The 27,675-nt window shown below is 36.1% G+C and overlaps 1 protein-coding gene across 5 annotated transcripts; it reads right to left on the bottom strand.

The window, feature by feature from the left end:
• Positions 1-27,675, bottom strand: LOC122029488 (nicotinamide adenine dinucleotide transporter 1, chloroplastic-like). Of its 5 annotated transcripts, none has more exons than XR_006125082.1 (11): positions 27,296-27,558; positions 27,100-27,195; positions 7,742-7,822; positions 7,199-7,305; positions 5,078-5,126; positions 4,834-4,946; positions 1,756-1,850; positions 1,565-1,653; positions 1,397-1,491; positions 657-1,080; positions 1-379 (listed from the first exon to the last, which is right to left on the bottom strand). XR_006125082.1 is itself a non-coding variant. In XM_042588488.1 (11 exons), exons 2-11 carry the CDS (start codon positions 27,363-27,365, stop codon positions 859-861), a joined length of 1,017 nt encoding a protein of 338 aa, XP_042444422.1. In that variant the 5' UTR covers positions 27,366-27,514; positions 27,622-27,675; the 3' UTR covers positions 541-858. The 5 variants fall into 5 exon arrangements, 4 of the variants coding, with proteins under 4 accessions (XP_042444422.1, XP_042444423.1, XP_042444421.1 ...); XM_042588488.1 differs by lacking the exon at positions 1-379 and adding an exon at positions 27,622-27,675 and having other exon boundaries at positions 541-1,080; positions 27,296-27,514; XM_042588489.1 differs by lacking the exon at positions 1-379 and having other exon boundaries at positions 541-904; positions 997-1,080; positions 27,296-27,562.

Raw genomic sequence — 27,675 nt, 5'->3', positions numbered from 1 at the left:
GAGTTTAAAAGCCTAGTGTTTTTTTGTTCTTTCTCAGCGTTTAAAGGAGTCTAAATTTCGATAGGTTTGGAGTTGGTCCCAACCGACTGCATGCCCTGGACCAATTCAGAAAGTACTGGGCCATTAACTTTTCGTCGACCGTTTCGCTGCTCGACTCAATCTTCCCCAGGATCTTGGCCAGCTTCAGTTCTTCTATGGACGCGGTCCCAGGGATACTGCCAATCATGCGTTGCTCCAAATGAACACGATGTCCTCTGTTCACAAAAAGAGCTAACAAGGACTGCATAGTCCATTCGGAACCTCCGCTGTCTTCGTCTCGCTTCCCTTCGTCTTTCTTCGTGCTTTTCGATGCTGGCAGCAACGCCCGTTTCGCCAATGCCTACGCTAACAGAAATATTTTGAGGTATAAAAAAATGTATATAAATAAAAAATGTATTTTTCAAAAAAAAAACTTCAACATTTATTCCATCAGTCAGTCCTTTCGGAAAATAAATGCTGCCCAAAGGGACAAGAAAATCTCTTCTTGGAACCGCAAGGACATAAGAACTGTTCCGGTAATAAATAATATAGGTTGAAAACATACTTTCAAGCTCTGCAGTTCCATGAAAAAATTAAGAAAAAATTCACATGTTTCAGAGATACAAGCTGTTGCACACCTTGAATTATTTTGTTCACATGGAGAATCAGATAATTGGATATTTTTGACTTGTCAATCTCAAAGGCGAGGCCCTATCTGCAGTTAGGTATTTCTTCAAAACTTCAAATTGATGGTTGCAGTATCTTTGCCCGGTGCTTCTTGTTGCCTTATTCAACCAATCTGTCAAATGGATGGTTTTCAGGCTTTCTCTATGCTTCTGGTCAGGTAGAGATTACTTGGAGGCAAAACCGATGAATCATCTCGTAACTTGTAAATGTAATAACAGCAGCAGGGGTAGTTCTCAGCAAGTTTGTAGCATAGCCACGGTAAAAACTAGAGATGCCTTCTTTGTAGAATACCTTCCTAATGCAGTCTGTTACCCCTGCATATTTGTTGCTATTGTTGCGTGCATGACCTTGTTCTTGTAGCCTGGCTCGTATGACCTGATAGAACCACTAAATTGAGTTCCCCAGAACAAGGTAGATAATTTTATATATATAAAAACAAAATCATCATTTTCTGATCAATTATTAGATCATCTAGGCATCATTTGAACCCCGCCAATATGATTTCTTTGTAGATTTGAAGTTTAAAATAGAATTCACCAGAACTCACATGGTAAGTTGGTAATCAAACAAGTACCAACTAGTGATAACAGATCTAAAGAGTCTAATTAGGAATTTAAACGTAAAATGTACTAGGCCAAGAAACTAGAGTCAGATTGAAGACAGTAAACATTTTAGTAGACAGACAGCATACCTCATGTGGATACGTCAAAGTTGATGCAATTATTTTAGATAGGGAAGAAGCAATAGCTACATCACTGGGACTAAGCCTATCCACGGAAGTGTTTTCTGCATTGAAGCTGTCAATAAGCAGCTAATTGTGGAGAAATTTTTCTGAGCTGTAGTTCCATGAAGCTGTTACCTTTTCGTGCCAAGTAAGACTTGATCTTTTCATATGATGGAAACTGGATAGCAACATGGCTAATCCCCACTAACGAAGGAAGAAGCCCACTATATCCCAAAAGAACACGAATAAAGGATAATATGCTACAAGCTTCAACAGAAGCAAAAATAAAAGAGATATTTTATTATCCAAAACACCATAGGTCTAACCTGTATAGACCTTTCCTTCCCTCTTCAAGTGTAATCCTTCTTAAAGCAGATAACATGCTTTTATATGGCTCCACATCATCCCTCATTCCCTGAGTCTATTCAAAATGGAAACAAGGAAGAAGGGTCACCAGCAAGACCTATGTTCAGTAGCAATTATAATAATGAAGTGCAAAAAGAGCATATAAAGTGAGTCGGAACAAATATCTTTAGTAAAATAAGATTGAAAAGAGAAAGCTGTCAGCAAGTATCATGTTATCTATTCCATCCAGTTAGTATTTGTTTTAATTGAACATGTCCAAGTGGCATTTAAGAAATAACAAAAGGATGTCATCATCGAGCAGCAATTCAATAGGATTTCAAGCTATAAATATTGGAAGTTACTAAATGAATTTCCTGTTTTAAGAATATTTTCCTCTGCAGATCCTATGTTGATTTTATGATTGCAAGAGAAATCCAATTCCATGGTAGAACAAAGGAACATAAGTTTACAAGTAAAAAAGGAACAGGGAAATAAATGCAAAAGAGACATAGTTGATCTGAATAGGTGCACACAAATATGACTTAGAACACCCTACCCTGCCAAATTACAAATTCAAAGACAAGTTATGACATGAACAGGTATACTTTTTTTATACATGTCAACTACTATATATGAAACTTGGGTAAATCAACTGCACCAAGATAAAAAAATATTTAAGAAAAAAAAAGAGGAACCAATACATTCTCTACATTTTAAGGTTCGGCATCTATGGGCACAGAGTAAATACTTATTTAGTAACTAAAAATTTTCTATTTTCAGTTTGAAGTTTTTAGAAAATAAAATAAAGTGAAATTTGAAAAATAAATATTTATCACATCGTTCTCTTCTAATAAATTCAAATGTATCAAAAAGTCTAACTCTAATTATTTATTTTTTTCAACATTTATTTTCTAAAATATGAGAAAACCTTTTGAAAATTTTTCAGAAAAATTTCTGAAACATCCTGATATGAAGTGTGGATAAAAATCTCATTCAGTACTCATCTAGTAACTACTGATGCGATGGGTTTCAAAAGTCGAATGGAGGCAAATATAACAGTGTCAACCATATTGCCTAAAGTAATCTAAATTTATAGAAAACAAGACTGGTTGAGCTCCAGACATCACCGAATGAAATAAATTTCAATAACTAGTTTTGGTAGTTTGAATTGGTCTACATATCTTGAATTGCTATTTCAGTTGTTTTCATGGTTTTTTATGTAATCTTTGGACCCCCTTCTCCACTTCTCATTCATTGGCACTCCCTTCTAAACAACAAGATGCCCCAACTATAAGAGCTGACACATAGCTTATCTCGTGCCACATTGCTAATAATATTCGTCTTTGAAATTACTTTTAATTGAGTTAAACACATTTTTATTCTCTCTCTACCTAACACCCTTTATCTCCTATCAAATTTTTTTCCTGTGCCTTATTATAAATATAGACTGAAAACACTCATGCTGTTCAGATTCCCTGGATGAACTGAGACGCTAAAGCCCTGCCCCTGGTGGCTAAATCTAAGTATGGAAGTCATGCCTCATTTCACCCTGCAACCTAAAAAAAACTGAAAAAAGAAAATCTGACAATATTGATGGAAAGGAGAAACTTGCTTTCTTTTGTTCGAAAGGCAGATAGGCATTCTTCTGCTGGAGAGTACCTTCAACTCTTATTACTTCACCATATATAGCTCTAGATCTACTATTAGTCTTGGATGGAATCCATCATCTCATCTATTTTCTATCCTTCTGTCACCTGCTTTCTAGCAATAGTAATTTTCTATTTTTAGTAACTCCAAACATTCACAATTTGCATCTCTATTATACTGACTTTTTACAAGAGTTATTTCCTAATTGGCTAATAATATTCAATCATTGATAATTTTATCACCATCCAACTGTTGTGGGATTTGTCTATTCAATGGTTTGAACCATAATAATACGATGAAAGAATTGGAGACCAAGTATGGTGAATTGCATCACAGCTTTTAGACATTTTTATTTGGAATTAAGAGGCACACAAGAAACAAAGATGACACAAGAAGCTCCTCTCCATTTCAACCATTTAATCTTCACTTAATAATAATATCTTAATCGAAATCTCCTTGTTCAATAATAATCCAAGATAATTGAATCTTAGAGATCTTTTCTCTATCCATCTTAATTATTCTCTCACTTTAAGAACATGCCCATGCCTTTTAAGAACCTTGTCCACCTTGCATAAGCAAAAGAATGAATAATGTCATAACCAGCTAAAAATATACCAAATCATTATCAGTCTATTCAATGGTTGCATATTGGCTTTAGCATGGCTTCGAATCACAACCACTCAATAAAATAAAAAAGAGTTGCATATTGGCTTTAGCATGGCTTTGAATCTTCAATGTGTAGACAACTAAGAGTCAAGGAACATAGGATACACATAAAACAGTCAAACATGCTGCTATAACAACCTATTAAGCTTCTGGCAGTTGGAATTTTTTGCTCACAAACTGATCAAACATACTCTAATTTTTGCAGAAAATAGTAGAAGATATGCTTTAGCATGGCTTTGAATCTTCAATGTGTAGACAACTAAGAGTCAAGGAACATAGGATACACATAAAACAGTCAAACATGCTGCTATAACAACCTATTAAGCTTCTGGAAGTTGGAATTTTTTGCTCACAAACTGATCAAACATACTCTAATTTTTGCAGAAAATAGTAGAAGTCCAGAGTTGCATCCCACAGATATACATGTCCAATTTAATTATTCCTTTGTCATTTGCAGGCCTTTCACTAATATTAAAACCACTTTCAAGATGTCCAAAGTTTCACTGGGCCAAAAGCAGTTGAATTAACTGAGGCCAAAAACAGTTAAATTTGCATGCCTGACAGTTGTTAGTAGTAGCTACTAAGACTAAAAACTGTCACTGCAATGTGATAACTTGGGTCAAAATAGATAACTATACATTCTTTTGCACCTAGTCTGAAATTAAATATTAGAAGTTCCTTGTTAAAGGACTTAAACTTTAAAAATATATTAAATGAGAAGGATAACAGAATGGAAAACTACATACTTGAAGTCTAGTTTTAACAACCCATAATGGATTGGTGGTAATAGCCGTTGCAGCTCCTGCGCCTGCAGCAGCAAGCACATTTGCACCAATTGAATGCTCCTTATTTTCATCCACTGCTTATGCACATGTAGATTAGAAAATTAAGGTTCATAAACTTGCCAAATTACTCAACTAGCAGAGCGCGCCCATATGATGAAAAATAAAGAAAACGTCTAAAGGAAATACAGGGAAAAAGGAGACCAACCATGTGAATGAAGCAAGCTTTTCAGCTGATTATAAACAGTAAAATACACCTGCACATGGTATTTTTTTTATTAGTTAAATAAGTGTTAAAATTAGGATACCATAGTACCTATAGCATCAGAGGTGAATCTGTGGAAAAACAAAAATGATGTCCTTTTCGGATCAATTTGTCATGAGGGAAACTAATATATGCATACAAAATGTAGTAGTCCTGGACTTGGTGATTAGAAATCAGGTCGTCTAGTAAGTACAAAATAAAATTTCTACCTTTGGGCAATGGTAATATGGATCTCTTCCATCCAATGAGTGAGAAAGCAGCCGTAAGACCAAGAACATTTGCAATTGGTTATTCAAGTTTTAATTATTAGCAATAAAGAACCCTAAGGCCTTTCAGCTAGTTCTTCTAAAACCTCTTTAATGATATACCTCATTTCACTCAGGTGTTAATCTAGAGCTTCTGAACATATTCAAACTTAGATGACTCCAATGCCTCTTTTTTTTTTCCAAAGATCAGTCAATAGTGCCAGATGTAGGTATTTGCAATTTTATATTTGTAAACAATCTCAACAGCCAGAGAAACTGAGATTTTTTGTAGGTGGCCTTACATAAATACTCAGTATATGGGGCCATGTAGCATCAATGACATTAGAATTATTATGTACAAATTTGTTTAAGTCCCTTTCTGCTGAGCTATCCATTTTGACTATGTATATTCTTTTTGCTGATCTCTCTTAACAAACAATTGACCAACCTTGATGTAGTATACCATATTTATGTCGCGTGTACACAGCAGGCTAAATAACAAGCATCTAGGGCTCAACAGTTCTGCAAGTGCAGTTGTATGGTACAGGTCAAATGTAAATAGCCTTAAATATAAATTTACAACTAGAGAGGTTCTTCCAGTGATTCACTATGGTGGCCTAAGTTGCAATAGGGAAACTGTTGATCAAGAAAAGAAAGCAAAAGAGGAAAGCATATACTCAATTACTATACAAGCTCAAAAGACAAGAAACTTTTTAGTCTTTCATCTTTCATAATGCCAGTGATAAGTAAGCATTGCATTTCATCAACTTCTTGATGAGTTCTTGTTTTATTATATTACATTTAATTAAACCTATTAAAAAATTCATTACATACTTTTCATTATCTCGAAATTACAATTTCATTTCTTAGAAATTTCATAAACACCCTGAAAAAAAAAATCTACACTTGATAATCTACATTATATTAGATATACAAACTACAATTGAGAGAGAAGATTAACATATGACAAGAAACAAGATGTGAAAGGTCATTGTAATTTGTTTAAGCTCTAATACTGGGACTCTTCATCTAAACCCTGATTTTTTCAAAAAAAAAAAAAATAATCGTGTTGGATATTCATACTCAAGTCCGAGTAACATAAGTTCCAAGAATTCTTGGCGCCCGTCTTCTCTCTTACACCATGCTTATAATTCAACGAAAGCAATTAACTATATGGGTTTTCTTCGTCTCATGCAATTCCTTTTAATGATTCAACTTTCTTGGCTGATTTACATCTCATGGAATTCATACTGATTCATTCCAATCCAACTGGACATCTATAACCACAGGATCTCCACAGATTAATGATAGAATTCAGCATAGATCTGGACTGCATTTTGAATATGAGAAACTCAAAATGAGCTTGTGTTTCTTTATCAACTAACAATTTTTTCTATTGGAGATTCTGTCATTCCTTTTGTCCAGCATAATGATGCAAATAGGGCTGAACCATGAAGACCCAACAATGTCGAATCCATTTTCTAATAAAAATTCATGGAACATCCATTATGTAAAGTTGTAAATTATTCAGTGACTCGTCATCAAAATGTGGTAAGTGTCCTGCATCCAGTCAATAAATATATGCTTATGGATCATGAGAAAAATATATGCTTATGTATCTGGAAGAAAAAAATTACTCCAGGCTATACAATAAGCAAATGTTTGTTTGACTTCCATTGGGGACTTAGCTGTTACTATGTTCAAAAGTTCAAAAAGTTAGATACCCAGAATTTCAAATAATACTACTTGCATTTGAACAAACTAACACAGATGAAGGAAGATGACTGCATGAAAATAGAAAGTAAAAGAGGATTCTTACAGTCCAGGTTGGAAGAAGTGCAGTAACAGTTGGAGTGAGTCCACGATATAAACCACTCACACCTTCATTTTTTATGATTTGTTTTAGGCTTGAAATAATGATGTTGCCTATTTAGTAAGAAAGAATAAATCAGTAGTCTAAATTACAATGGAGGAAAAGCATGGGTTCCTATCAAACTACTGAATAACCCATTAAGAGATAGCATGTTAAAACAATTCAGAACATTAACAAAGATCTGAATAAATACCTCTTAAAGCCAACCGAAGGTGGAGCTGACCTTTTATCATTTTTCCCTAAATAAACTTTTAATAAATTGAATTATTTTGTATTCTAGGGTGAATTAAGGTGAATCTGGAATAATAATTAATAAAAAAGAAAATAATATATTTTTTGTTGCTCTCCCTCAAAATTGAAACTGCAATGAGAATGAGTTTGGCAGCCAGATTAATGATGATGCAGCATCAACCCTCATCAAACCTTCCCAGGCTATAGGGAAGAAAGTGCAGGATATTTGCCTTTGTATACTTTTAAGAAAATAATTACCAATAACAATTCTTCCTTGATAACATTGAATGGAGAGTATCCAACAAATAGTCTTCTCTGAATGATCTACATATCCAAAACCTGCAATGCTTCATGAAATGGTCATAGATTGGATGAGAGATAACAATATTGGGTTTGTCGATGGTCGCAGTTATGATATCTAGAACATCACTTCTGTAGAACTCAACTGAGAATAATCCAAAAAAAAAAACCAAATTTAAAAGAATGAAGCCAAAGTAAGAACGGAAACTTGCGATCGTTGAAAGAGACAAATTGTAGCAAATATGGATTATGAACACTAGAAACAAGGATGTATATCTTTCAAAAAAACAATTGCAAGGCTTGTAAAACTAAGAAAAGGAACCAGCCGAAAAAGCTATCTTTTCTCCCTCTCTCTTAAAAATATGACGGCAACATCAAATATTTATATGACCTATTTTACCCAAAAACTAAATAAAAAGTTAACCTGATACAAATAGGAAATGACCAAAAAAATCAAAACTTAGTTTATTTTTTTTCAACATAGCCTCCCTTAAACTAAGTTTGCAACATTCTCCATGCCAAGCATTTTCTTCAATTTCATAAAAGTCTCCATCTTCAATCCCTTGGGAAAAATATCTGCTACTTAATCTTCACTCTTGCAATAATTAACTGCAATCTCATTCTCACGAACCAAGTCACGAATGAAGTTGTACATAATATCAATGTGCTTACTGCAACCACGAAAAATTGGATTCTTAGTCAACTCAATAGCTGATTTGTTATCTCAAAATACCATGGTTGAGTCATCTTGCTTATGTTGAAGAAATCCAAGCATCCTCTTTAACCAAACTGCTTGGGTAGCACAGTTTGATGTAGGAATATATTCCGCCACAGCTGTCGACAAAGCAATAACTGGTTGTTTCTTTGAACTCCAGAAAAACACAACAGAACCAATGAAAAAAGCATATCCAGAAGTACTCTTTCTCACAACTGTATCACCAGCCCAATCACTATCAGTGTATCCAAGAAGTTCAACAAACACACCTTTTGCATACAAAATACCATCTCCTTGAGTGCCTTTGATGTACCTCAAGATCCTATTGGCTGCCTGTAAGTGTGACTGTCGAAGATTCTCCAAAATCTGCTGATAAATCCAACATTAAAATTGACAGCCTTGTCGACATCAAAAACCTTAAACTCCCAACCAAGCTCTTAAAATAGGTAGAATTCACAACACCACCATTGCCATCTTTAGTCAACCTCAACCTTTCTTCAGCCGGAGTCATAATTGAATTAGCACTATCCTTCTTAAATTTCTTCAAGATATCACCCGTATACTTTCTTTTAGAAATAAAGATACCACGATCTGATTGTGTAACTTCAATCCCAAGAAAAAATGACATCAGACCCAAATCCATCATCTCAAACTGTCTAATCATTACCACCCTAAAATCTGCCATCATCTTTTGATTATTCCTAGTGTAAATCAAATCATCAACATATAAGCAAACAATAAGAATGTCACCAGCTGAAGAGGACTTCACATATAAAGTATGCTCATACGGACACCTTTGAAAATCACTTTCAACAAAGGTGTCAATGCATGTGTGCCACGCTCTTGGAGCTTGTTTCAACCCATACAAAGCTCTCTTCAACCTATACACCATATCTTCTTGTCCTTTTTTAAGAAATCCAGGAGGTTGCTCCACATACACTTCTTCTTCAAGTACTCCATTCAGAAAGACAGACTTTACATCCATTTGAAATATATTCCAACAATTTTGAGCAACAAGAGAAATCATCATGCAATAGTATCAAGACGAGCAACAGGAGCAAATACCTCAAAATAATCAATGTCAGGTTTCTGCTTGCAACCTTTCACTACCAACCTTGCCTTGTATCTATCAGCTTCTCCACTGGGCTTGTACTTAATCTTATAAACCCATTTGACACCTATGGGCTTCTTCCCACTTGGAAGTTTTGTGAGCTTCCAAGTGTTATTCTTCTCAATGGCATGAATTTCTTCACGCATTGCTTTCCCCCAACGATCATAAGCAACATCATCTTTAAAGTCAACAAGATCACAATCTACAAACAAAGCAAAATTCACAACATCTTCATTAGTGAGATGGTCAATCGTATCTCCAACAACATAGTCATTCAAACGAGCAGGTAATTGTGATTTCCTCCGCGGACGACCACCAGAAGTAGAAGAATCACGAAATGATTGTTGAGTTTGCTCCCCTCTCTCATCAACTCCATCCATATACATCCGCCGCGTTGGTGGTTGTGGTGACTCAGGCTCTTCTTTTTACCAATCCCATACTCTTTGCTCATCAAAAGTCACATCCCTACTAATGATTACCTTCCCAGTGTTTGGATTGAACAACTTGTACCCCTTGTTTCACTATTATAGCCAATAAAGATGCATTTCTCTGCTTTATCATCCAACTTCTTCCGGATTGCATCTGGGACATGGGCATAAGCAACACAACCAAATACCTTAAGATGAGAAATATTTGGTTTCTTACCAGACCACAACTCATAAGGAGTGTTTTTTGAATACTCTTTGATGGGCACCGATTCAAAACATGAACATCACAAGAAACAGCTTCAGCCCAAAACTCCTTTGGCATACTCTTTGCTTTCATCATAGATCGTACCATATCCATCACAGTATGATTCTTCCTCTCCGCAACACCATTCTGCTGAGGTATGTACCTAGCTGTCATCTGATGCTTGATTTCATAGTTAGCCAAAAAAAATCATCACATACTGTATATTCAGTGCCTCTGTCAGTTCTCAAAGTCTTAATCATATAACCGCTTTGCTTCTCAACATAGGACTTAAAACTCTTGAAGACTTCACAGGCATCAGATTTATATTTCAAAAAATACACCCATGTCTTCCGACTAAAATCATCAATGAAAGTAAGGAAACATATTACCTCCAAGAGAAGGAACCTCAACTGAATACAAATCTAAGTGTATGAGCTCCAATGGTTGTCTTGCTCTCCAAGCATTACCTATTAGAAAGGAATCCCTATGCTTCTTCCCCAAAATGCATGCTTCACAATGTCTAATAATAAAATCAAATAATAGTAATCCAAACACCACATTACATCTAGCAATAAACTTTAGACCTCCAAAATTAAAATGGCCAAATCTCATATATCATAACGAAGTCTCATCGAAGCCAGTAGTGCTATAACAAGACAAATCATCATGACTAAGAGTAATAGGAAACAACCAATAATTGTTCATATCTACTTTAGCTATTAGACTCAATCGTTCATCACGAATTGTACAAACACCACGTCTAAAATTAAGATCATAATTCTTCTCTTGCAACTGACCAACACTCAACAAATTATGATGAAGATTAGGCACGCAATAAACACCACCAATGCAACTCTTCTTCCCATTTTCCAAAGTAATGGGAATACTACCTTTACCCATCACAGGAACAACTTGATTATTACCAAACTTCATAGTGCTTTGAAAAGATTCATCAAGATCAGAAAAATTCTCCTTTTTTCCACACATACGATTACTACAGCCAGAATCAAGATACCAAACAGAATTTTTATTTACCTCAGCAACACCAGCAGAAAATAAAATTGTTTCATGGTTATCATCACCAATTTTAGCAACTTGAGCATGCCCATTTTTATTCTCAACCTTTACACACCAACAATCTATTTTATAATGACCCAACTGTCCACAACTATAACAACGGACCTCATATTTTTGAAATTGTAGACTATAATTGGAATTGTTAGGATTACCTCTTTTCTGAAATTGGAAATTACCTCTACCACGACCTTGGTAATTCCCACGGCCACCACGCCCACGAGCTCTAAAATTTTGACCACGAGCATGTGAATCACCACCACCATTATTAGATTGTCACTGTCCATTGCCTTTAGGAGTCAAGGCTTGCAACACCTTTTCTGTTGAATCCTTTTTCGTCGAATTCTCCAATCTTTCATTAATCCTGCTTTCATGTAAAATCAACAAACCATGCAACACTTCAATGGACATCTTCGAAAAATATTTCGTCTCTTACAATACGGCCACAATATAATTAAACTTCAAAGGCAAACCGTTCAAAACTTTTTCAACAAACATCTCATCTTCAACCTCATAGCCATTAAGTTCTATCTCGTTTTTGATCTCCATTAAACGAGAAAAATAAGCCTCAATTGTCTCTGTTTTCTCCATCATACATCCTTCAATTTTTCTCTTCAACGCCTTCAAGTTATTACATTAGACTCTGTCAATACCTCGATATGTTTTGTCCAAAATATCCCACGCCTGTTTTGCAATTTTAGCGGTGGAAATTTTGACAAACACAAACATATCGATTGCCAGGTGCATCTGAGATAAAGCTAAACTATCACGTCTCTGGTCATCATCATCAGCATCTTTCGCTAAATCTTCATTCACGTACTTCAATAATTTGTGCGCCGTAAGATGTGTCTCCATCTGAAACTTCCAATAAATATAGTTCTGTTTTCCCGATAATTTGGGAACCGAATAGAGAATACTTCTATTTGTCATGATCAATAGAAACCTGTCTCTGATACCACTTGTCGAACTCAACTGAGAATAACCCAAAAAAAAAAACAAATTTAAAAGAATAAAGCCAAAGTAAGAACGGAAACTTACGATCATTGAAAGAGACAAATTGCAGCCAATATAGATTATGAACACTAGAAACAAGGATGTATATCTTTCAAAAAAAACAATTGCAAGGCTTGTAAAACCAAGAAAAGGAACAAGCCAAAAAAGCTATCTTTTCTCCCTCTCTCTTAAAATACGACGACAACATCAAATATTTATATGACCTATTTTACCCAAAAACTAAATAAAAAATTAACCTAATACAAATAGGAAATTACCAAAAAAACAAAACTTAATTTATTTTTTTTCAACAAAGCCTCCCTTAAACTAAGTTTGCAACATTCTCCATGCCAAGCATTTTCTTCAATTTCATAAAAGTCTCCATCTTTAATCCCTTGGTAAAAATATCTGCTACTTGATCTTCACTCTTGCAATAGTTAACTGCAATCTCATTCCCACGAACCAAGTCACGAATGAAGTGGTACTTGATATTAATGTGCTTACTGCAATCATGAAAAATTGGATTCTTAGTCAACTCAATAGCTGATTTGTTATCTCAAAATACCATGGTCAAGTCATCTTGCTTATGTTGAAGAAATCCAAGCATCCTCCTTAACCAAACTGCTTGGGTAGCACAGTTTGATGATGCAATGTACTCTACCTCAGCTGTCGACAAAGCAATAACTGGATGTTCCTTTGAACTCCAGAACCAATGAAAAAAGCATATCCAGAAGTGCTCTCTCTCAACTGTATCACCAGCCCAATCACTATCAGGTATCCAAGAAGTTCAACAAGCACACCTTTTGCATACAAAATATCATCTCCTTGAGTGTCTTTGATGTACCTCAAGATCCTCTTGGCTGCCTGTAAGTGTGACTATCGAAGATTCTCCATAAATCTGCTGATGAGTCCAACACAAAAATTGATGTCAGGCCTTGTCGACGTCAAATACCTTAAACTCCCAACCAAGCTCTTAAAATAGGTAGAATTCACAACACCGCCATTGCCATCTTTAGTCAACCTCAACCTTTCTTCAGCCGAAGTCATAATTGAATTAGCACTATCCATCTTAAATTTCTTCAAGATATCACCCGCATACCTTCTTTGAGAAATAAAGATACCACGTTCTGATTGCATAACTTCAATACCAAGAAAAAATGACATGAGACCCAAATCCATCATCTCAAACTGTCTAATATTACCTCCCTAAAATCTGCCATCATCTTTTGATTAGTCCTAGTGTAAATCAAATTATCAACATATAGGCAAACAACAAGAACGTCACCAGCTGAAGAGAATCTCACATATAAAGTATGCTCATACGGACACCTTTGAAAACCACTTTCAACAAAGAAGGTGTCAGTGCGCGTGTACCACACCCTTGGAGCTTGTTTCAACCCATATAAAGCTCTCTTCAACCTATACACCATATCTTCTTGTCCTTTTTTAAGAAATCCAGGAGGTTGCTCCACATACACTTCTTCTTCAAATACTCCATTCAGAAAGGCAGACTTTACATCCATTTGAAATATGTTCCAACAATTTTGAACAGCAAGAGAAATCACCATACGAATAGTATCAAGACGAGCAACAGGAGTAAATACCTCAAAATAATCAATGTCAGGTTTCTGCTTGCAGCCTTTCACTACCAACCTTGCCTTGTATCTATCAGCTTCTCCACTAGGCTTGTACTTAGTCTTATAAACTCATTTGACACATATGGGCTTCTTTCCACTTGGAAGTTTGTGAGCTCCCAAGTGTTATTCTTCTCAATGGCATGAATTCCTTCACGCATTGCTTTCACCCAACGATCATAAGCAACAGCATCTTTAAAGTCAACATGATCACAATCTACAAACAAAGTAAAATTCACAACATCTTCGTTAGAGAGATGGTCAATCGTATCTCCAACAACATAGTCATTCAAACGAGCAGGTAATTGTGATTTCCTCCGCGGACGACCACAAGAAGTAGAAGAATCACGAAATGATTGTTGAGTTTGCTCCTCTCATCAACTCCATCCATATACATCGGCGCCGGTGGCTGTGGTGACTCAGGCTCTCCTAGCTCATCTAAAGTCACATCCTTACTAATGATTACCTTTCCAGTGTCTGGATTAAACAGCTTGTACCCCTTAGTTTCACTACTATAGCCAATAAAGATGCATTTCTCTGCTTTATCATCCAACTTCCTCCGGATTGAATCTGGGACATGGGCATAATCAACACAACCAAATACCTTAAGATGAGAAATATTTGGCTTCTAACCGGACCACAACTCATAAGGAGTGTTTTTCGAATACTCCTTAATGGACACCGATTCAAAACATGAACATCACAAGAAACAGCTTCAGCCCAAAACTCCTTTGGCATACTCTTTGCTTTCATCATAGATCTCACCATATCCATCACAGTACGATTCTTCCTCTCCGCAACACCATTTCACTGAGGTATGTACCTAGCTGTCATCTAATGCTTGATTCCATAATTAGCCAAAAAAATCATCACACACTGTATATTCAATGCCTCTGTCAGTCCTCAAAGTCTTAATCAAATAACCGCTTTGCTTCTCAATATAGGACTTAAAACTCTTGAAGAATTCACAAGCATCAGATTTATATTTCAAAAATTACACTCATGTCTTCCGACTAAAATCATCAATGAAAGTAATGAAAAACTTTTACCTCCACGAGAAGGAACCTCAACTAAACACAAATCTAAGCGTGTGAGCTCCAATGGTTGTCTTGCTCTCCAAGCATTACCTATTAGAAAAGAATCCCTGTGCTTCTTCCCCAAAATACATGCTTCACAATGTCTAGTGGTAAAATCAAATAATAGTAATCCAGACACCACATTGTTTCTAGCAATAAATTTTAGACCTCCAAAATGAAAATGACCAAATCTTATATGTCATAACCAAGTCTCATCGAAGCCCGTAGTGCTATAACAAGACAAATCATCATAACTAAGAGTAATAGGAAACAACCAACAATTGTTCATATCTACCTTAACTATTAGACCCAATCGTTCATCACGAATTGTACAAACACCACGTCTAAAATTAAGATCATAATTCTTCTCTTGCAACTGACCATGACTCAACAAATTATGAAGATCAGCCACGCAATAAACACCACCAATGCAACTGTTCTTCCCATATTTCAAAGTAATGGGAATACTATCTTTACCCATCACAAGAACAACTTGATTATTACCAAACTTCACAGTGCTTCGAAAAGATTCATCAAGATCAGAAAAATTCTCCATTTTTCCACACATATGATTACAACAACCAGAATCAAGATACCAAACAAATTTTCCTCAGCAACACCAGCAGAAAATAAAATTGTTTCATGGTTATCATCACTAATTTTAACAACTTGAGCATGCCCATTTTTATTCTCAACCTTTACACTCCAACAATCCATTTTATAATGACCCAACTTTCCACAATTATAACAACGGACCTCACATTTTTGAAATTGTAGACTATAATTGGAATTGTTAGGATTACCAATTTTCTGAAATTGGAAATTACCTCTACCACGACCTTGGTAATTCCCACGGCCACCACGGCCACGAGCTCTAAAATTTTAACCACGAGCATGTGAATCACCACCACCATTATTGGATTGTCCCTGTCCATTGCCTTTTGTAGTAAGGCTTGCAACACATTTTCTGTTGAATCCTTTTTCGTCGAATTCTCCAGTCTTTCATTAATCCTGCTTTCATGTAAAATCAACAAACCATGCAACTCTTCAATGGACATCTTCGAAAAATCTTTTGTCCCTTGCAATACGGCCACAATATAATTAAACTTCAAAGGCAAACTGTTCAAAACATACAATATAATTAAACTTCAAAAGCAAACTGTTCAAAACATTTTCAACAAACATCTCATCTTCAACCTCATAGCCATTGAGTTTCATCTCGTTTTTTATCTCCATTAAACGAGAAAAAAAAACCACAACTATCTCTGTCTTCTCCATCATACATCCTTCAAATTTTCTCTTCAACGCCTTTAAGTTATTCCTTTAGACTCTGTCAATACCTCGATATGTTTTGTCCAAAATAATTCACGCCTGTTTTGCAGTTTTAGCAGTGGAAATTTTGACAAACACAGACATATCGATTGCCTAGTGTATCTGAGATAAAGCCAAACTATCACGTCATCTGCATCTTTCGCTAAATCTTCATTCACGTACTTCAATAATTTGTACGTTGTAAGATGTGTCTCCATCTGAAACTTCCAAAAAATATACTCCTATTTTCCCGTTAATTTGGGAACCGAACAGAGAATACTTCTATTTGACATGATCAATAGAAACCTGGCTCTGATACTACTTGTAGAACTCAACTGAGAATAACCCAAAAAAAAAATCAAATTTAAAAGAATGAAACCAAAATAATAACGGAAACTTGCGATCGTTGAAAGAGACAAATTGCAGCCAATATAGATTATGAACACTGGAAACAAGGATGTATATCTTTTAAAAAAAACAATTGCAAGGATGGTAAAATCATGAAAAGGAACCAGCCGAAAAAGCTATCTTTTCTCCCTCTCTCTTAAAAATACGACGACAACATCAAATATTTATATGACCTATTTTACCCAAAAACTAAATAAAAAGATAACCTAATACAAATAAGAAATTACCCAAAAAAAAAAACAAAACATAATTTATTTTTTTCATCAAAGCCTCCCTTAAACTAAGTTTGCAACATTCTCCATGGCAAGCATTTTCTTCAATTTCATAAAAGTCTCCATCTTTAATCTCTTGGTAAAAATATCTGCCACTTGATCTTCACTCTTGCAATAGTTAACTGCAATCTCATTCTCACGAACCAAGTCACGAATAAAGTGGCACCTGATATCAAAGTGCTTACTACGACCATAAAAAACTGGATTCTTCGTCAACTCAATAGCTGATTTGCTATCGCAAAATACCATGGTTGAGTCATCTTGCTTATGTTGAAGAAATCCAAGCATCCTCCTTAACCAAACTGCTTGGGTAGCACAGTTTGATGGTGCAATGTACTCCACCTCAGCTGTCGACAAAGCAATAACTGGTTGTTTCTTTGAACTCCAGAAAAACACACCAGAACCAATGAAAAAGGCATATCCAGAAGTGGTCTTTCTCGCAACTGTATACTAGTCCAATCACTATCAGTGTATACAAGAAGTTCAACAGGCTCATCTTTTGCATACAAAATTCCATCTCCTTGAGTGCCTTTGATGTACCTCAAGATCCTCTTGGCTGCCTGTAAGTGTGACTGTCGAGGATTCTCCATAAATCTGCTGATGAGTCCAACACTAAAATTGATGTCAGGCCTTGTCGACGTCAAATACCTTAAACTCCCAACCAAGCTCATAAAATAGGTAGAATTCACAACACCACCATTACCATCTTTAGTCAACTTCAACCTTTCTTCAGTCGGAGTCATAATTGAATTAGCACTATCCATCTTAAATTTCTTCAAGATATCACTCGTATACTTTCTTTGAAAAATAAAGATACCACGATCTGATTGCGTATCTTCAATCCCAAGAAAAAATGACATTGAGACCCAAATCCATCATCTTAAACTGCCTAATCATTGCCTCCCAAAAATCTGTCATCATCTTTTGATTATTCCTAGTGTAAATCAAATCATCAACATATAGACAAACTATAAGAACATCACCAGCTGAAGAGAGTCTCACATATAAAGTATGCTCATACAGACACCTATGAAAATCACTTTCAACAAAGAAGGTGTCAATGCGCATGTACCACGCTCTTGGAGCTTGTTTCAACCCACATGAAGCTCTCTTCAACCTATACACCATATCTTCTTGTCCTTTTTTAAGAAATCCAAGAGGTTGCTCCACATACACTTCTTCTTCAATTACTCCATTCAGAAAGACAGACTTTACATCCATTTGAAATATATTCCAACAATTTTGAGCAACAAGAGAAATCACCATACGAATAGTATCAAGACGAGCAACAGGAGCAAATACTTCAAAATAATCAATGTCAGGTTTCTGCTTGCAACCTTTCACTACCAACCTTGCCTTGTATCTATCAACTTCTCCACTGGGCTTGTACTTAATCTTATAAACCCATTTGACACCTATGGGCTTCTTCCCACTTGGAAGTTTTGTGAGCTCCCAAGTGTTATTCTTCTCAATGGCATGAATGTCTTCACGCATTGCTTTCCCCCAACGATCATAAGCAACAGCATCTTTAAAGTCAACAGGATCACAATCTACAAACAAAGCAAAATTCACAACATCTTCATTAGTGAGATGGTCAATCATATCTCCAACAACATAGTCATTCAAACGAGCAGGTAATTGTGATTTCCTCCGCGGACGACCACCAGAAGTAGAAGAATCACGAAATGATTGTTGAGTTTGCTCCCCTCTCTCATCAACTCCATCCATATACATCCGCGTCGGTGGCTGTGGTGACTCAGGCTCTTCATTTTACCAATCTCATACTCTTTGCTCATCAAAAGTCACATCCCTACTAATGATTACCTTCCCAGTGTTTGGATTGAACAACTTGTACCCCTTTGTTTCACTACTATAGCCAATAAAGATGCATTTCTCTGCTTTATCATCCAACTTCTTCCGGATTGCATCTGGGACATGGGCATAAGCAACACAACCAAATACCTTAAGATGAGAAATATTTGGTTTCTTACCGGACCACAACTCATAAGGAGTGTTTTTTGAATACTCTTTGATGGACACCGATTCAAAACATGAACATCACAAGAAACAGCTTCAGCCCAAAACTCCTTTGGCATACTCTTTGCTTTCATCATAGATCTCACCATATCCATCATAGTACGATTCTTCCTCTCCGCAATACCATTCTGCTGAGGAGTGTACCTAGCTGTCATCTGATGCTTGATTCCATAGTTAGCCAAAAAAATCATCACATACTGTATATTCGGTGCCTCTGTCAGTCCTCAAAGTCTTAATCATATAACCGCTTTGCTTCTCAACATAGGACTTAAAACTCTTGAAGACTTCACAGGCATCAGATTTATATTTCAAAAAATACACATGTCTTCCGACTAAAATCATCAATGAAAGTAATGAAAATTTGTTACCTCCACGAGAAGGAACCTCAACTGAACACAAATCTGAGTGTATGAGCTCCAATGGTTGTCTTGCTCTCCAAGCATTACCTATTGGAAAGGAATCCTGTGCTTCTTCCCCAAAATACATGTTTCACAATGTCTAGTGGTAAAATCAAATAATAGTAATCCAGACACCACATTATTTCTGACAATAAACTTTAGACCTCCAAAATGAAAGTGTCCGAATCTCGTATGCCATAACCAAATCTCATCGAAGTCAGTTGTGCTATAACAAGACAAATCATCATAACTAAGAGTAATAGGAAACAACCAACAATTGTTCATATCTACCATAGCTATTAACGCCCATTCGTTCAACACGAATTGAACAAACACCACGTCTAAAATTAAGATCATAATTCTTCTCTTGCAACTCACCAAGACTTAACAAATTATGATGAAAATTAGGCACACAATAAACACCACCAATGCAACTCTTCTTCCCATTTTTCAAAGTAATGGGAATACTACCTTTACCCATCACAGGAACAACTTGATTATTACCAAACTTCACAGTGCTTCGAAAAGATTCATCAAGATCAGAAAAATCCTCCTTTTTTCCACACAGATGATTACTACAGCCAGAATCAAGATACCAATCAGAATTTTTATTTTCCTCAACAACACCAGCAGAAAATAAAATTGTTTCATAGTTATCGTCATCAGTTTTAGCAACTTGAGCATACCCACTTTTATTCTCAACCTTTACACTCCAACAATCCTTTTTATAATGACCCAACTTTCCACAATTATAACAACAGGCCTCATATTTTTGAAATTGTAGACTATAATTGGAATTGTTAGGATTACCTCTTTTCTAAAATTGTAAATTACCTCTACCACAACCTTGGTAATTCCCACGGCCATTACGCCCACAAGCTCTAAAATTTTGACCACGAGCATGTGAACCACCACCACCATTATTGGATTGCCCCTGTCCATTGCCTTTTGGAGTCAAGGCTTGCAACACCTTTTTTGTTGAATCCTTTTTCGTCGAATTCTACAGTCTTACATTAATCTTGCTTTCATGTAAAATCAGCGAACCATGCAACTCTCCAATGGACATCTTCGAAAAATCTTTCGTCTCTTGCAATACAGCCACAAAATAATTAAACTTCGAAGGCAAACTGTTCAAAACTTTTTCAAAAAACATCTCATCTTCAACCTCATAGCCATTGAGTTCCATCTCGTTTTTTATCTCCATTAAACGAGAAAAATAAGCCTAAATTGTCTATGTCTTTTCCATCATACATCCTTCAAATTTTCTCTTCAACGCCATCAAGTTATTCCTTTGGACTCTGTCAATACTTCGATATGTTTTGTCCAAAATAACCCACGCCTGTTTTGCAGTTTTAGCGGTGGAAATTTTGACAAACACAGGCATATCGATTGCCTAGTGTATCTGAGATAAAGCGAAACTATCACGTCTCTGGTCATCATCATCTGCATCTTTCGCTAAATCTTCATTCACGTACTTCAATAATTTGTACGCTATAAGATGCGTCTCCATCTGAAGCTTCCAAAAAATATAATCCTATGTTCCTGTTAATTTGGGAACCGAACAGAGAATACTTCTAATTGTCATGATCAATAGAAATCTGGCTCTGATACCACTTGTAGAACTCAACTGAGAATAACTCAAAAAAAAAACAAATTTAAAAGAATGAAGTTAAAGTAAGAACGGAAACTTGCGATCGTTGAAAGAGACAAATTGCAGGCAATATAGATTATGAACACTAGAAACAAGGATGTATATCTTTCAAAAAAACAATTGCAAGGCTTGTAAAACTAAGAAAAGGAACCAGCCGAAAAAGCTATCTTTTCTCCCTCTCTTAAAAATATGACGGCAACATCAAATATTTATATGACCTATTTTACCCAAAAATTAAATAAAAAGTTAACCTGATACAAGTAGGAAATGACCAAAAAAACCAAAACTTAGTTTATTTTTTTTCAACATAACCTCCCTTAAACTAAGTTTGCAACATTCTCCATGCCAAGCATTTTCTTCAATTTCATAAAAGTCTCCTCCTTCAATCCCTTGGTAAAAATATCTGCCACTTGAAATTCATTCTTGCAATAGTTAACTGCAATCTCAATCTCACGAACCAAGTCACGAATGAAGTGGTACTTGATATCAATGTGCTTACTGCGACCATGAAAAACTGGATTCTTAATCAACTCAATAGTTGATTTGCTATCGCAACATACCATGGTCCAGTCATCTTGCTTATGTTGAAGAAATCCAAGCATCCTCCTTAACCAAACTGCTTGGGTAGCGCAATTTGATGCCGCAATGAACTTCGCCTCAGCTGTCGACAAAGCAATAATTGGTAGTTTCTTTGAACTCTAGGAAAACACACCAGAACCAATGAAAAAGGCATATCCAAAAGTGCTCTTTCTCCCAACTATATCACCGGCCCAATCACTATCAGTATATCCAAGAAGTTCAACAAGCTCACCTTTTGCATACAAAATACCATCTCCTTGAGTGCCTTTGATGTACCTCAAGATCCTCTTTGCTGCCTATAAGTGTGACTGTCGAAGATTCTCCATAAATCTGCTGATGAGTCCAACACTAAAATTGATGTCAGGCCTTGTCGACGTCAAATACCTTAAACTCCCAACCAAGCTCTTAAAATAGGTAGAATTCACAACACCACCATTGCCATCTTTAGTCAACCTCAACCTTTCTTCAGCCGGAGTCATAATTGAATTAGCACTATCCATCTTAAATTTCTTCAAGATATCACCCGCATACTTTCTTTGAGAAATAAAGATACCACGATCTAATTGTGTAACTTCAATCCCAAGAAAAAATGACATGAGACCCAAATCCATCATCTCAAACTGTCTAATATTACCTCCCTAAAATCTGCCATCATCTTTTGATTATTCCTAGTGTAAATCAAAAAATCAACATATAAGCAAACAATAAGAATGTCACCAGCTGAAGAGGACTTCACATATAAAGTATGCTCATACGGACACCTTTGAAAATCACTTTCAACAAAGGTGTCAATGCATGTGTGCCACGCTCTTGGAGCTTGTTTCAACCCATACAAAGCTCTCTTCAACCTATACACCATATCTTCTTGTCCTTTTTTAAGAAATCCAGGAGGTTGCTCCACATACACTTCTTCTTCAAGTACTCCATACAGAAAGACAGATTTTACATCCATTTCAAATATATTCCAACAATTTTGAGCAGCAAGAGAAATCACCATATGAATACTATCAAGACGAGCAACAGGAGCAAATATCTCAAAATAATCAATGTCAGGTTTCTGCTAGCAGTCTTTCACTACCAACCTTGCCTTGTATCTATCAGCTTCTCCACTGGGCTTGTACTTAGTCTTATAAACCCATTTGACACCTATGGCCTTCTTCCCACTTGGAAGTTTTGTGAGCTCCCAAGTGTTATTCTTCTCAATGGCATGAATTTCTTCACGCATTGCTTTCACCCAACGATCATAAGCAACAGCATCTTTAAAGTCAACAGGATCACAATCTACAAACAAAGCAAAATTCACAACATCTTTGTCAGTGAAATGGTCAATCGTATCTCCAACAACATAGTCATTCAAATGAGCAGGTAATTGTGATTTCCTCCGCGGACAACCACCAGAAGTAGAAGAATCACGAAATGATTGTTGAGTTTGCTCCTCTCTCTCATCAACTCCATCCATATACATCGGCGCCGGTGGCTGTGGTGACTCAGGCTCTTCTTTTTTCCAATCTCATACTCCTTGCTCATCAAAAGTCACATCCCTACTAATGATTACCTTCCCAGTGTCTGGATTGAACAACTTGTACCCCCATTGTTTCACTACTATAGCCAATAAAGATGCATTTCTCTGCTTTATCATCCAACTTCTTCCGGATTGCATCTGGGACATGGGCATAAGCAACACAACCAAATACCTTAAGATGAGAAATATTTGGCTTCTTATCGGACCACAACTCATAAGGAGTGTTTTTTGAATACTCCTTGATGGACACCGATTCAAAACATGAACATCACAAGAAATAGCTTCAGCACAAAACTCCTTGGCATACTCTTTGCTTTCATCATAGATCTCACCATATCCATCATAGTACGATTCTTCCTCTCCGCAATACCATTCTGCTGAGGAGTGTACCTAGCTATCATCTGATGCTTGATTCCATAGTTAGCCAAAAAAATCATCACATACTGTATATTCAGTGCCTCTGTCAGTCCTCAAATCTTAATCATATAACCGCTTTGCTTCTCAATATATGACTTAAAACTCTTGAAGACTTCACAGGCATCAGATTTATATTTCAAAAAATATACTCATGTCTTCCAACTAAAATAAAGCAATGAAAAACTTGTTACCTCCATGAAAAGGAACCTCAACTGAACACAAATCTAAGTGTATGAGCTCCAATGGTTGTCTTGCTCTCCAAGCATTACCTATTGGAAAGGAATCCCTGTGCTTCTTCCCCAAAATACATGCTTCACAATGTCTAGTGGTAAAATCAAATAATGGTAATCCAGACACCACATTATTTCTAACAATATACTTTAGACCTCCAAAATGAAAGTGTCCAAATCTCATATGTCATAACCAAGTCTCATCGAAGCCAGTAGTGTTATAACAAGACAAATCATAATAACTAAGAGTAATAGGAAACAACTGATAATTGTTCATATCTACCTTAGCTATTAGCCCCAATCGTTCATCATGAATTGTACAAACACCACGTCTAAAATTAAGATCATAATTCTTCTCTTGCGACTGACCAAGACTCAACAAATTATGATGAAAATTAGGCACACAATAAACACCACCAATGCAACTCTTCTTCCCATTTTTCAAAGTAATGGGAATACTACCTTTACCCATCACAGGAACAACTTGATTATTACCAAACTTCACAGTGCTTCGAAAAGATTCATCAAGATCAGAAAAATCCTCCTTTTTTCCACACATATGATTACTACAGCCAGAATCAAGATACCAATCAGAATTTTTATTTTCCTCAGCAACACCAGCAGAAAATAAAATTGTTTCATAGTTATCGTCATCAGTTTTAGCAACTTGAGCATGCCCATTTTTATTCTCAACCTTTACACTCCAACAATCCTTTTTATAATGACCCACCAACTTTCCACAATTATAACAACGGACCTCACATTTTTGAAATTGTAGACTATAATTGGAATTGTTAGGATTACCTCTTTTCTAAAATTGTAAATTACCTCTACCACGACCTTGGTAATTCCCCCGGCCACCACACCCACGAGCTCTAAAATTTTGACCACGAGCATGTGAATCACCACCACCATTATTGGATTGTCCCTGTCCATTGCTTTTTGGAGTCAAGGCTTGCAACACCTTTTTTGTTGAATCCTTTTTCGTCGAATTCTACAGTCTTACATTAATCTTGCTTTCATGTAAAATCAGCGAACCATGCAGCTCTCCAATGGACATCTTCGAAAAATCTTTCGTCTCTTGCAATACAGCCACAATATAATTAAACTTCAAAGGCAAACTATTCAAAACTTTTTCAACAAACATCTCATCTTCAACCTCATAGCCATTGAGTTCCATCTCGTTTTTTATCTCCATTAAACGAGAAAAATAAGCCTAAATTGTCTCTGTCTTCTCCATCATACATCCTTCAAATTTTCTCTTCAACGCCATCAAGTTTTCCTTTGGACTCTGTCAATACTTCGATATGTTTTGTCCAAAAATAACCCACGCCTGTTTTGCAGTTTTAGCAGTGGAAATTTTGACAAACACAGACATATCGATTGCCTAGTGTATCTGAGATAAAGCCAAACTATCACGTCTCTGGTCATCATCATCTGCATCTTTCGCTAAATCTTCATTCACGTACATCAATAATTTGTACGTTGTAAGATGTGTCTCCATCTGAAGCTTCCAAAAAATATACTCCTATTTTCACGTTAATTTGGGAACCGAACAGAGAATACTTCTATTTGCCATGATCAATAGAAACCTGGCTCTGATACCACTTGTAGAACTCAACTGAGAATAACCCAAAAAAAAATAAATTTAAAAGAATAAAGCCAAAGTAAGAACGGAAACTTGCGATCGTTGAAAGAGACAAATTGCAGCCAATATAGATTATGAACACTGGAAACAAGGATGTATATCTTTCAAAAAAAACGATTGCAAGGCTTGTAAAACTAAGAAAAGGAACCAGCCGAAAAAGCTATCTTTTCTCCCTCTCTCTTTAAAATATGACGGCAACATCAAATATTTATATGACCTATTTTACCCAAAAACTAAATAAAAAGTTAACCTAATACAAATAGGAAATTACCAAAAAAAACCAAAACTTAGTTTATTTTTTTTCAACAACTTCAAATGAAGCAAGAGATATATAAAGCTTAGTTGAAGCAGTAGAAATTTGGAGGTATTGTAATAATAGGGAAGGGAGGCCACATTCATTTTATACTTACTACTCCCTCCGCCAATTGAGGACTAGAGAATGATATAGGAGGAAATTGGCTGCAACAACATGCAAAATTCTGGAGAAAATAATATTTCACCAAGATTTTAGGGCTATATGCCTTAATTCAGAGAAAAAGAATACATAAGGTTATGCTACACAATCAATTGAAAAATATAGGGAATAAATGATATCAAGATAATAAGATGGAGAATTAGAGTGAATCAAAATAAAGAAATAAAGGGTACAATGGAAGTAAAGTTTATAGAAAATTTTATGCTCCATCCAAAATAATAGAAAGAAGTTTAATAAGTATTTGGAATGTAATCTATGCATAAATAAGTGTTTCAGAATATAGTAAACTATTGATTAACAAAAAACCATATAACATAGAGAATCTGACACCTAAAGCAACTCAAAAGCATAGATGGTTTGAAAAAAATTGGAGATCCATTGCGTGTAAGGTTTGAAGAGCATCTAATTTGGAAAGTAATCTTAGGGGGGTCTAAGCTAACTGTTACCAAACTGTGTCATTCAGTAATTTTATCCTATATATCCAAAGTCTGGTTTTTACGTGCAACTTTCTTGTTGTCCTAATTAATGCTTTCTGAGCCTCTTTATTACTTCAATGCACCACATATCTTGTTTGCAAACTGAACTCAATTTAACAGAATAAAACAATAAATGAACGTACAATTCATTCCTCATTTTAAGTAAAATAAACAATATCTACTAGCAACTCGAGCAAAAGATAACGGAACAGAAGAACAAAGACAAAATATACTAGTCAATCGCCTGATTTTCCTAACTTTATCACAATCAGTACTCAGTTTATGATATAAATTAATAAATATATGTACAACTAAATCAACATATCAGTAGTAACTAAGCTACTTTTCAACTCTTAATCTATTAACTTTTAGCAGTATTTTGAATTTCTACTTTCAACAATTTCCAGTACTAGTCAAACTCTATTAGCATTCTAATGTGCCAAATCAACCCAATGTATTGCTTGCAAGACATGATGATTTCTTCCAATCAGTACACCCTTTAAACTCCGATGTATTTCTAATGTACCAAAGATAGACGGCATAAATGAAGATGCCAGTTCTCAACAAAGAGTGAGAAGTAAAGAAGCCAAGCCTAGTATCAGTGTGGAGAAACGTACGGCGGGAAGAGTAGAGGCGCACCTCCGACGGGCCACGGACCTGAAGCCGCGTCTTGATCACGTCCAGCGGGCAGACGAAGGTCGCAGCTATGGCCCCTGCATTCACCATCGAGACAAACACCAATCAAGCAAAAAAAGAATAAAATTTTGCACGAACAGACTGATCGCGTCAAGGGCACGAGTAGGATGCACTCACCTGCGGATGCTCCGGCGAGGGCGTCGCAGAGGACTTCTCGGACGTTCTCGCCGTCGGACCTCCCGCCCATCCCTAGATCCGGATCAAAATGAACTGGTCGCTGACTCCATGGGACGACCGAGCGAGAGGGACGGAGAGGAAGAGAAATGAATTGGGAATGTGATAACCCTAGTAAGGATCAAGCTTTTTCTTTGTTCTTCACTTTGCCATTGATGATGACTAGTGAGGAAATCCAACTCATGAAAAGAGCTGAAGAACCGAATAGGCAAGCAAAGCGAATAACTAGGCGAGGCAAATTTTTTTGTTTCGAATACTCCAGAATTTACCTGCCACATGATTCGCTAGACGAATCGGCTCTCCCTTCTCCGCCTTGCGTCACT

This window comes from Zingiber officinale, chromosome 10B, assembly GCF_018446385.1.
Source record: "Zingiber officinale cultivar Zhangliang chromosome 10B, Zo_v1.1, whole genome shotgun sequence".
Lineage (NCBI taxonomy): Eukaryota > Viridiplantae > Streptophyta > Magnoliopsida > Zingiberales > Zingiberaceae > Zingiber > Zingiber officinale.
Note: the sequence above shows the minus strand (reverse complement) of the source record. Positions and strands in the feature narration are given on the sequence as shown.